The sequence below is a fragment of the Dipodomys ordii genome, unplaced genomic scaffold (assembly GCF_000151885.1).
Source record: "Dipodomys ordii isolate 6190 unplaced genomic scaffold, Dord_2.0 Scaffold43, whole genome shotgun sequence".
Classification (NCBI taxonomy): Eukaryota; Metazoa; Chordata; class Mammalia; order Rodentia; family Heteromyidae; genus Dipodomys; species Dipodomys ordii.
The window spans coordinates 1,291,695-1,303,070 of record NW_012267259.1 but is presented as its reverse complement, the minus strand read 5'-3'; the positions used below and the strand labels follow the sequence as shown (position 1 = coordinate 1,303,070).

General features: G+C 50.8%; 1 protein-coding gene across 4 annotated transcripts in view; it reads right to left on the bottom strand.

Moving 5' to 3' along the window:
- Nucleotides 1-260: 260 nt before the first annotated feature.
- Nucleotides 261-11,376, bottom strand: part of Ctif (CBP80/20-dependent translation initiation factor) — a 239,411-nt gene continuing 228,295 nt past the window's right edge. For all 4 annotated transcript variants that reach the window (XM_013018910.1, XM_013018913.1, XM_013018914.1 and 1 more), the window contains exons 11-12: nucleotides 2,397-2,450; nucleotides 261-675 (exon numbers count right to left, since the gene is read on the bottom strand). In XM_013018910.1, the coding sequence (XP_012874364.1) occupies nucleotides 460-675; nucleotides 2,397-2,450 (270 nt within the window). In that variant the 3' untranslated portion in view covers nucleotides 261-459. The remainder of the gene's footprint in view (nucleotides 676-2,396; nucleotides 2,451-11,376) is intronic.

The following is an 11,376-nucleotide window of genomic DNA, read 5'->3' as shown; positions in this document are numbered from 1 at the left end:
GCAGGAACAATGCGAGCCAGTCTCGACCCACTTTTTCAGCCTTCTGAGGTCCTTGCTGACCCATGCTGTGGCCGGTGTAGGGGGCTGCTGGGGATGGGGGGGGCGGCAGAGATGAGGTCCCTCCCACAAAGCGCGGCAGGGGGTGGGGTGGATGGAGGGGGTGGGAGGGAGGGTCACCGCGACAAAGACACATGCTTCCCTTATTGGTGAGAGTGGCTGCATGCTGGGGCTAGGGGTTTTTTGGGGGGTGGGGGGGGGGGGGGGTGGGGGTGGGAGGAGAGGCTCGTCTTAGGGATTTGATCCCTCTCCTGGCTGGCTCCAGACTGGCCACAGACTCTGCCTGCCTTCCTGTCCAGCTCTACCTCTCGCCAGGGCCACCCCTGTCCTCCCGCATGTCCATCTGGCCCTGCATACCAGGGCCCCAGCTGCCCGTGGGCTGCCCGCCAGGCCCCCTGGCTGTCAGGCTGTCAGTTTCTGGATGGTTCTGTTGTAGTACTGCGTGATGGGGGGCGTCAGAGGGTTCCAGCTGTTGGCGTGGAGCTCGATGACCTCCAGGAGCAGGGATCGAGTCAGCATGGACTCTGAGGGGCATAGCATCTTATCTCGGGCGCTGGCCAGGAGCTCCGTCATCATCTCAGGCAGCTGCTCCTCCAGCAGCCGGCCTGTACTCTGAAGCTGTGGGCAGACAAACACACTTAGGACAGGGTTTGGGCCCCATGATGTCCTCCCTGGCTACCTTGGTTAGGTGGACTGGGGACAAGGACAAGAAATATGTGGATTGTCCCAGGGACATGCAAGCCCAGGCAGGAATAACCCACTGTGAGATTCCACATTTAACAACCATCTGCTGGCAAGCAGAAGAGGAAGCAGACTATTGCCTGCTGTCCAGGCCAGAAAGTGCCCTCACTAGGAACATGCCTCCTCTTCCTCCCACCCCAGAACCTCCCTTCCTACAGGAAGCCTTCCCTGACTACACCCACACCCTCATGTGGCCCCAAGGTTGGCTCCCTTGGGTGATCCTGTAGCACCGTGTTAATTTTCACTTGCCAGGGTGTCTCTGGAAACAAGCTTAGTCATTATTACCTGCATGTGTCCGTGTGGAACCCGAGAGCAGGATGAACTCTCCTATTTCTCTCTGCCCTTCTCTCTGGCCCCAATCAACCCCACCTCCCAGCCCAAGAACTGGCCTCTGCTACTCTTTTGACAAAAGGGGGGAAGAAATAGGAACTGGGGCAGAGCTCCAGCTGGGAAATCCTGAGAGCCCCAATAATCTTGAAAAGCCCCTTAGGAAAGAGGAGCCTCCATCTTTCTGGATCAGTGCCCTCCCTGCCCACAGTCCCTACAGGTGCTCCCCAGGAACCCCCCCACCCCAGCCTGGTCCCTTGCCTTTCAAGCTTCATCTTTTCCAGAAAGGCTCCTTGACCTTAGGGTCAACTCTGACCTCTCTTCATTGACTTCTCTGAATGTGTGCTCTGCATCTACACTTACTTCATACACTGTGTGTGTGTGTGCACATGCATGTGCACACGTGTGATCTACCTCTAGCCAGCCTGAAAGCTGTCAGAGGGTAGGGACTATGCTGATTTTTTCTCAAGCACCATGTACATTCCCAACTGGAGCCTAGAACATAAATTTCGGGACTGTCGTATGGAGCTCAGCCTACTGTCTGGGCTGCTGCTGCTTCTGGCCTTCAAGCTCCTCAGGTGTGGCCTTTGCAGGCTGGAGGGAGCCGCCTGAGGGGTGAGCTGTTGGTGGGGACAGGTTGTGTCCTTATGCTGGGCTCCACTTCGGGGGCTGAGTGACTCTGGGCTGTTTGCAGACGGCAGGAGTAAGCTCCAAGGCCCAGCAGAGCCATCCTCTGAAGGTAGATCCCAAAGGAAGAGGGATCAGGACTGGGACCAGGAGTGGTGGCTCCTAAAGAATCTGAGCCCACATGGGAGATTCAATCAAGGTACCTTTCCCCACCACCAGACAACGAAAGTATTTGAGAGCAGTGGGTCATGTGAGCGAGCAAGTCCCTAGTGTGGTGTTATGTAGTGGCATGCCTCATCCAAAGGGCAGGCAGTCTTGGAGACGGGGGACACAGGCTGTGACAGTCCTATGTCTGTCTGTTTAGTGGACCAGTCTTCTCTCTCCCCAGCCAGTGGCTAGCTACTGTCACTGTCAGTGTCTGCTTGGTTTAGGGGCCAACTCAGGGCGCAGAAGTCTACAGCCACTCGTGAAGCCATCCCCCACCAGCCCTCTTCATATTTCCCCTGGGTTGGAGGATGCGCCAAGCCCCATGCCCACCCTGTACCTCTCAGCTGTGGCATGTGAGAGACTGAAAGAATTGAGGTTGGGATATGTGAACGGTCTTTCTTATCGCCCGTGGCCCCCCCCCCCCACTCCACGCTTACCTCCATAGAGCAGCAGAGCACAGCATCTTCCTTCACATCCTGAGACTGCAGGAGCTGTGGAAGAAGAGAAGGCAGACAGGAAACCAGTGAGAATGGCCTGCGGCTGCCAGTCCTCCCAGCCAGGCTGCCTTCCCTGCCCTCCCCACTCTACACCCAGGCCTGACGCAGTTGGGTGACAAACTTCTTCACTGGGTCAGGAGCCTCAGGCCTGGCCACGGGAGGACATCCAGCACTCAAGTACTCTTCTCCACTGGCCCAGCACTGCAAATTCAAAACCAAGGCTGTGTGGATTCACTCAGACAGGAAATGCTTCCTCACCATGGCCAGGCTACTCAGCACTTGGCTGCCCAGGGTTCCTTCTACCTGCCTGGCTCATTTTCCCAAGCTGTCTCTTTGTCAATTGAGATAAAATGAATAGAAACTTCATGATTTAGTAGAGTTCAGTGGGTTTTCAAGATACACGGTATTCGTAGACAATCACCAATATTTAATTCCAGAGTATTCCCACCATCCCTAAAAGAAATCCATACCCACTCGTGGTTACTCCTCATGTGCCATGTGCCCCACACACTATCTACTACCCTATTGTTAGAGAAAAAGATAGAAAGTAACGTTAGGTGGCCACTTGATTTGCCTGTACTGTGGATAGTGCATAGTTGTCCCTCTCTTTAAGGAGAGTCTGGAGAGGCTTCTGCTAAGCCAGGGTCCCGGGAGACCCCTGATTGCTGCACCGGGAGGGGTCTCATCTTCCTCATCTAGGGGGCTCAGGACACCAGAGTGAAGACCAAGAAGTAGGTTCTAAAGAAAGTTGGGTGGGGTCCTGGTCCCCAGGCCAGGCTAGCATCCTGTCCAGCCTGCACTGGCACCATGGCCTAGGAGGGTTCTGTGACTATCTGTGGTAGGGCTGGAGGGGAAAGTGGGCCTGGCCCTGATTACTCCACAGGGAAGCTGGGGACCCAGTAAGGAGACCTCTGGGCAGCCCTCTAGAAGGTTCTGTAATAGTGAATTGCTCTCACATTTTCTCTGATGCATAGCAGAAGAAAATCCTTTTTTGAGGGTGGGGGGAAGTGGTCGAATGTGTGTGTACTGGTACTGGGGCTTTCACTCAGAGACTTAGTACTGTCTCTTAGCTTTTTCACTCAAGGCTGGTGCTTTACCACTTGAGCCACAGCTTCACTTCTGTTTGTTTTTTCTTTGCTGCTTAGATAAGAGGGTCACATATTTTCTTGCCTGGGCTGGCTTTGCACTATGATCTTCATATCTCAGCCTTTTGAGTAGCTAAAATTATAGGCCTAAGCCACTGGTACCCAGCTGGAGAAAATCCTTAAAATAAAAATAGCTAGTTGAAATCACAAGAAGCAGAGAGGGTGAAGTGTCTGAGCGGAGAGACTCCTGAGATGGAGTGGGCATGGGCTCAGGGTAGGGGTTGGTGGGAAGGTAAAAGTGGGTACTGGCTAGCACATGGCAAACTCAGCGCAGGGTTTTCAAGGCTCACAGGACCTTAGTCCCTCCTGAGATCAGCTTCTTAGGGTCTCTAGTGGAGTAACATTATGGGAAATTCCTCAAAGAGCCAAACCTTGAAGAAATAGCTGCTGTGCATCGTGGCTGTCACTACTGCTGAGTGTGGCCCTTGGAGACTTATGTCTGCCCAGCATGGAAGGCCTCACATGGCCTCAAGGTTGTCATCCAGCCCTTTCCTTCCCTCTACAGCCAGTGTCTCCTTTCTTCTGTGTCTCAAGGCCTGCCTGTCCTCAGTTTCCTAGTGATGGATGGGATGAAGCTCCTAGTACAACCATTCACACTTCCTCCTTCTCTAATTCTCAGTCTTTATCACTGTACTGTGTCCCCTCTGCAAGCCCAGACTTGCCACAGGCACACTCCTGGGGGGCACTGCCCTGCCCCGTCCTGGCAGGGCCTCGAGGAGTCTCTGACTGTCAGGGCAGGGGATAGGATGCTGGAGAAGGGCTGTGGGTGGGTTCTCTCTCCAGCCTCTCTCTTTTAGGTTTGGTTTATTGGTGAAAGTGTGCTGAGCCAAAATCCCATGGTGCTACAGGCTCTCTTACACCTGGCCTGCTGGTTTTCTCAGAGAAGTCATGTTGGGTAGAGAGGCTTTCTTTATCCTCCTCCTTGGCAGTTACTGGACAGGGACTATGTGGAGGGGATCTGTAGCTTACAATGCAAAATTGGCCTTTGGGTGCTGATTATTCAGAGTGGACTCATAATCTATGGTGGGCAGAACCTTGCTGGCCCTGGGTGAACAACTAGGAAGTCCCTGCCTGCTACTTTTTGTGTGAAATAACAGGCTGGTTGGTCTGTCTCACCTAGGGAACCCTTGATACAGGCCCTGGGGCGGGGGAGTCCTTTCCCCAGATCTGCTTTGAGTGCCCTCTTCCAGGATCCACAGGCTGCTTGCTCATTGGTGGCTTTGCAGGACTCCCTCTTGGACTTGCCCTTTGGGAGTGTGGTTCAAGTGCAGAACCTTTCCATTCTTCCCCCTTGGCCTTTCTGTGCCCCATTTCTTTGGGGCTCCAGTTCCCGAAGGACAGCTTGCTTTTTGGATAAGTCAATCCTGCTGGTATGTAGAGGGCACCAAGGATCTATGTGTATTCTATTTGGGATCTTCAAGAGATTATTGCTTTTTTTTTTGAGGGGATCAAGTAGTTCTCTCATCTGTGTATGCTCTACTTGGGATCTTTAAGAGATGATTATTTAACACAAAGGTAAGTCCTGTAAAAGAGTGTCCACTTGAACAGATGTAATAATACTTGTCCACTTAGCTCACAGCTGCGGGATTGACAGCAGCCAGAAAGTGTCTGCTGACCGAGGGATGAATTGTTCTAATAGACTATTACTCAGCCTAAAAAAAGGAGGAAGTTCTGACACAGATGAACCTTCAATATTACCTATGCTGAAAGGAAAAGTAGGCAGAGAAGTCAAACTCATAGAGACAGAAAGTAGGTGATGGTTGCCAAGGGCTGCGGGTGGGACATGGGGACAGAGTTTCAGTTTGGGAGAATGAAAAAGTTCTGGAGATTGATGGTAGAGAGGGTTACTCTGTAACACAAATGGATTTCATGCTGTAGAAAAGAATACCTAAAGATGGTTAAAATATAGATACATTTTATGTTGTGTGCATTGGACCACAAAAAGCTGGGTTATATGAAAAAAATTGCCAATGGCCAGAGCAAGTGCCCTGTGGGAGGGAGGGCTGGCCTCACAAAGGATCAGGAGGCCTGAGGTTGGGGGCAGGCGGCCCCTCATCTGAATCTTTGGCCCAGAGAGAGATGTGGGCGGGCTGGGGCAGGCAAGCCACCGGCGCCCTAGTACAGAGAAATGTGTTTCTTGGACCAGAATCCAAGGCAATTGTGCGAGCCCACACAGTGTTTGTTCGGAAGCGAATGCATTCCTGCCCTATTGTCTCTGCAGGAGCCTTGTTGTGGGCACACCCATCACATCCTCCCTCAGGGGGAACAAGCCAAGGTGCTCCAGTCAGGCTGTGGGAGGCCCCACAGCAGCTTGCAAGAAAGAGCATCCCATCCCAGAGTCCCTGGGGAAGCGCCATGGGCCATGGGCATGCTGCCCAAGGCGTGCCCAGGATGGAAACAGGCTGGCTCTTTGGGATGCCACCCGGCAGGGAGGGAAAGAGAGTGATGACGGCAGGACCCGTGAGGCTGCTTTGCCGTGTAGGCAAAGATGAACACTGGGGAATCACAACTTCTTGCCTTATTAGTGAGGGCGTCAACTTGAGGTGTGCTGGCCAGCCCTTCCTGACCATCCTCACACCCCAAGAGCCCAAACTGAAACCTTCGCAAATTAGACTAAGCTGTCTAATGCACTACTGCAAAAGCTTGGCTCAGGCCCTGCCTCCAGAATCTCCCATCCTTCTTTGTGGGGAAGAGCAACAACAGGGTAGGATCAGGAAGTTTTCTGAATATCTGGATTGGCTGCTTTGCTTGGAGCACAAAGCTCATTGGAGCGCTCTGATTGGCTGGCTAGACAGATCAAAGGACCAGGGCTTGGCCCAACAAACTGAAATTATGGAAGAAGTTACAGGCCAAAGAAGAGAGAAAAAAAGAGAGCAGAGAATGGAAGGTGGAGGTAGCCACTGAACTAGGCACAGAACTAGGCTGACAGTGGAGAGAAAAGTGAGAGGGAGAATAGAGACCAGAGGAGACAGCCCCCGTGCATGAATGGCACACAGCCCAAAATGGTGGCGGAGGTGGAAGTTGCACAAGGTTGCTGGCATCTGAGAAATCCTCCCAAGTAGTCACGGCCTATCCTGTGCTTCTGCTCACTCTAGAATCTGCATCTGAACTATGTCTTGAGATAGCACAGAAGCTGATGCTCATAGCAATGACCTTGAGTCATTACAAGAGGGTCAATTATGTCTGGCTCCCTATTCAGGGAGGCAGAGAGAGATAATCTACCCAAGGAAGGCTATCATCAAAAATGTGCAGCCAGCTTAGAATCAGAAGACTTGCCACTTACTAAGAGTCACCCCAGGCACGCCACTTAATCATGCTGCACCTTCGTTTCCTCACTTGAGAATGGGGATAATACCTGCCTAGAATTGTTTAAAGAGTCAACCAAGATAATATGTATGGAAGATCTTTAAAAGGCCAAAGCCTGATTCAAATGCAAGGTGTTATTATTGTGATTATATTTATATCTTTATAAACATATATCTTCCCTGCAGATCACAACACACTTTGTGTGCACCATCCCATTTACCCTCATGACACTCTTGTGGAGACAGGCAAAGGCCAAGGCATTATTATCTCTACTTAATAGAGAAACCGAGGCTCAGTAGTTAAGTGGCTTGTACAAGCCAGACACACAAGTCTGAGCAGAACTAGACAAAACTTGAGTTCTGGGTCAGCATCCTCTTCCTTAAAGAAAGCTTTTAATTTCTCTCAGATTTGTAAATCCTCAGTTTGCTAGTTGAAGCACACAATTCTTAATTCTGATGACTGGCAACAACAGTCAACCTGGACCTTCTCAAAATTTGTTTTGTACTGGCCACTATCCATTTACCCATCCATTCACAAATCCATTCTTTCATCCATTTGTATAGTCAGGCATCCCATTCACAAATCCATTTTTTCATCCATTTGTATAGTCAGGCATCCATCTGTCCATCTATCCCTACTCCCATCCATCATCTGCCCATCCATCCATCCATCCATCCATCCATCCATCCATCCATCCATCCATCCATCCACCCATCAATCCCTACCCCCATCCATCCACCCAATCACCCATCCACCCATCCATCCATCTGTCTGTCTGTCCAGTCAGTCACTCATCTATCCCTACCCCTCATTCATTTACCCATATATCACTATACTCACATTTCTCAATCCATCCATCCGCCAACCTACCCACCCACCTACTAACATTTATGGAACAGTTACTATGTGCTAAACAATGTGAGTTCAGGGACAATAGTTAGGAGAACCAGAGACTTGCCAGACATAAGTAGTTGGAATGAGCATGGCATAGGTGGTGATGGTGAAAATATTCTAGGCATAATGTGTAAGAATGCAATGTGCACAAACTAAAACTGTAGTAAGCAGTGTGTACTAGTATAGAAGTACTCTGAGATGCCTAAAATATATGGGGCTGCTGGGGGTGGGAGAGAGTACGACGATAAAGAAGGCTGGGCCATGTCCTAAAGAGCTCTAGATGCCATGCTACTGAGTTTGAATTCTATCCCAGGGGATTGGAGAGTCTATTTCAGTGACTAGAGAGTAGCAAGATGATATTTTCACTTTAGAAAGCTTTTTTTTTTTTCTTGCACAGAATGGAGAATAAACTTCAGCTAGGAGGGTAGTGTTGGAAGAAGGGAGGGGTTGGGTGGGGAGGCTGCAGTGGGAAATTAGGAAGGCTTGGGTTAAGGCCAGCACAAAGGGGAGGGAGTGGCTAAGCAATAGAATGTATGAACAGGCAGAAGTGAGGACAAGGAAGAGTAAAATGTAGCAAATGGGCGGCCCCTGGTCTTGGTGTTTGGTCAACAAGATAAATGGTGTGCCAGCGATGGGACTGGGGAAGAAGGAGCTGTGGATGTTAGAGAATGCAATGGGCTCAGTGTTAGATCAGTGGGACAGTGATGATCTGGGGTGCACAGAGCCCAGGGGTTGTCAGTCTTGGCCACAAGTGTGAGTGAGGTGACCTGGAAAAGAGGAGAGGATGAGAGAAGAGGAGGAGCCCTCACTGGAGGAAAGAGAAGGAAGTTCAGGGATTTAAGTGGAAGAGGAGGAAGTGACGTCACGGAGGCCAAGAAGGTTCCTGGAAGGTGGTTCCTAGGTCAGTAGTGTAAAATGCTCAGAAAGGTCAAGTAAGATGAACAATGACCAAAGTCCTCTGGATTTGGTGATTAGAGGAGCAAAAGTGACCTTTGCCACGATGACTTCAGCGCATGGTGCGGGCGGGTGGAAGGCCAAGGGGAGGACTGGAACAGTGGAGAGAAGGTCAGAGGTACAGGCAGAGAGTTTGCCCTTATTTTCTTTTATATTTGGGTCTCTCTCTTTCTCTGCATATCTTTTTCCTTCCTCCCTCTCCCCCATATCTCTTTCTTTTGTTTGGGAATTTGCCTATGGAAGAAGAAAAGTGTAGGATACCAAGAGACAGATTAGCATGGGTCACTGGGAATGTTTGTTGAGGTAGAACAATCTGGATGGATCAGAGCTGGGGGTGGCAGCTTATAATTGTAATCTCAGCGCTCCTGAGGCAAAGGCAGGAGGATGGAGAGTTCAAGGCCACCCTGGTAAATCCAAAGGAAATCCTTCTCTCAAAGCTAAATAAAAGCTGGGTGCTGGTGGCTCATGCCTGTAATCCTAGCTACTTAGGAGGCAGATGTTCAAAGCCAGCTTGGGCAGGAAAGTCCATGAGACTCATTTCCAATTAATCACTAAAAAGCTGAAAGTGGGCTGTGGCTCAAGTGGTAGAGTACTAGCCTTGAGCAGAAAAAAGCTAAGGGACACAGCCCAGGCCTTGAGTTCAAGTCTTAATACCAGCACCAAAAAACCTACCACAGACAAAACAAAACAAAACAGACATGGATCAGCCTTAAATAAGAGAAAATAGTGTCCTGTCCCTTGGGAGGAAGGGGGCTGGTGTAAATGCTCTTGCTGCCCAGGCTGCGGGTGACGCGATAAAGTTAGGTGTTTCACATTCATGTCTTATTATGGCCCTTTTGTGCCTGCTTGCATTTCAGAGACCCTCTGGAGAGGAGACTAGGCCTCAAATGTCACTTCTCCACTAGTCAAACAAGCAGTCTTGGTAAGGCAGCTAGAGTCAGATATCAAGGAAATGCATGCTTCTGAGCTGGCCTTCAGTCTTAAGTTTGTGCTTGTGGTCTGGTTGGCAGCGTGCACACGGGCCAGGCGGGCACCCTAACTGCGGACCAGGCACCCCACAGGGACTTATTAGCCCCCTTTCTGCCGAGCTTGCAAACCACACCTTACAAAGTGGCGGCAGTAAATGTCACATGGGGAAATGCTTCATCTCACAGCTGGCCCCAGGGGGTAGAAATGTAATCCGGGGCCCAGAGCAGACACTGAATCCTTCTGCAGACACCGGAGCCAGAGGACAGGGGCCACAGATTCAGTGGCTCCTCTCGGGGGCCAAGACTCGGTCAGTCAACTGGATGGGAGAGGAGTTCTGGGAATTCCCAGGTCCTGGGTTGGGGTGTGGAACACTAGGAAAGCCAGTCAGGTCTGTAGCCCACACCTCCCAGCTTTGCTTTTGGTGCCCTTCTCTTCCCTTCTGGAAGCTCTGCCTGTCCTCTCTGGCTGTATTATGCTTACAGCCCTAGGATTTTCTAGACAGAAGCTACTAAGGCAGCAGCTCCGAGTTCCTCTTTTCCCCAGGAGTCTCCAGCAGGTTCACCTTTCCGTGCATCTTCTGTCATGGGGCTTACATTTTAAAACCCAGACTATGTGTTATACACCACATAACTCATGCTAGAAACAGACAGAGCAAAATGACTTCCCCAGTAGCTGGGTGGGGTTACTCAGGAGGCAGAGATCTGAGGATTGTGGTTCAAAGCCAGTCCAGGCAGAAAAAGCCATGAGACTCTTATTTCCAATTAACTACCAAAAAGCAAGAAGTGGATTTGTGGCTCAAGGGGTAGGGTGCAAGCTTTGAGTGGAAAAAGCTGAGGGACAGCACCCTGTGTTCAAACCCCGGTACTGATATGTGTGCACGTGCGCGCGTGCATGTGCACACGCATGCTCACACGTGCACTCACACACACACACCGAGGATCTGAACTCAGGTCTAGCCTGGCTTTAAAGTTAAAGCAGTTTTTCTCCCTTCCCAACTCCCCACATAGTTAGATCAAAGGGGAAAGGCCAGGGAGAGGCAGGGTGACTGCACGTGTGCCTGGGATAGTCCTAGCTTTTACTTATCACCTAGAAGAATTAGTAATCGTGCCTCTTCTGTTCTAAAACTGCCCTGATTTGGATGGTATGCCATATGGTTCTAGAAAAGAGGAGGGCTGGGAGCTCTTCCAAGGGCCCCTCCCCCACTCCAGATCGCCCGACCTGTTAGTTACTAGTACTCTAGCCTATTCCCTTTTGTCTGCCTAGGTTTCAGAGACCCTACTTTTGGAGTTTGAACTTAGGGTCTCAAACTCACTAAGTAGGTATTCTATCATTTGAGCCACATATCCAACCCCACAGTCCCCCACTTATAAAGTGGGCCATCTCTGCCTCTAGTGAGGGGTGGCTATCCTCTAAAGACAGCAGGGCACGTGTGCCTCAGGCCTCACTTGAGCCTGCTGGCCTCCTGATCTGAGCCTCCACTCCTCAAGGAACAGAGTGGGATCAGGATGGAATCCTGGTAACTGACACACGGCCCACTGCTCTCCCACGGAGAGGCAGAAAAGCAGTTACCCTCCTGGCCTCCTGTAGAGTAGCTCAACCTGGAAAGCCAGTCCGGAGGCCCCTGGACCATCACCCCTTCACACCACCTACCA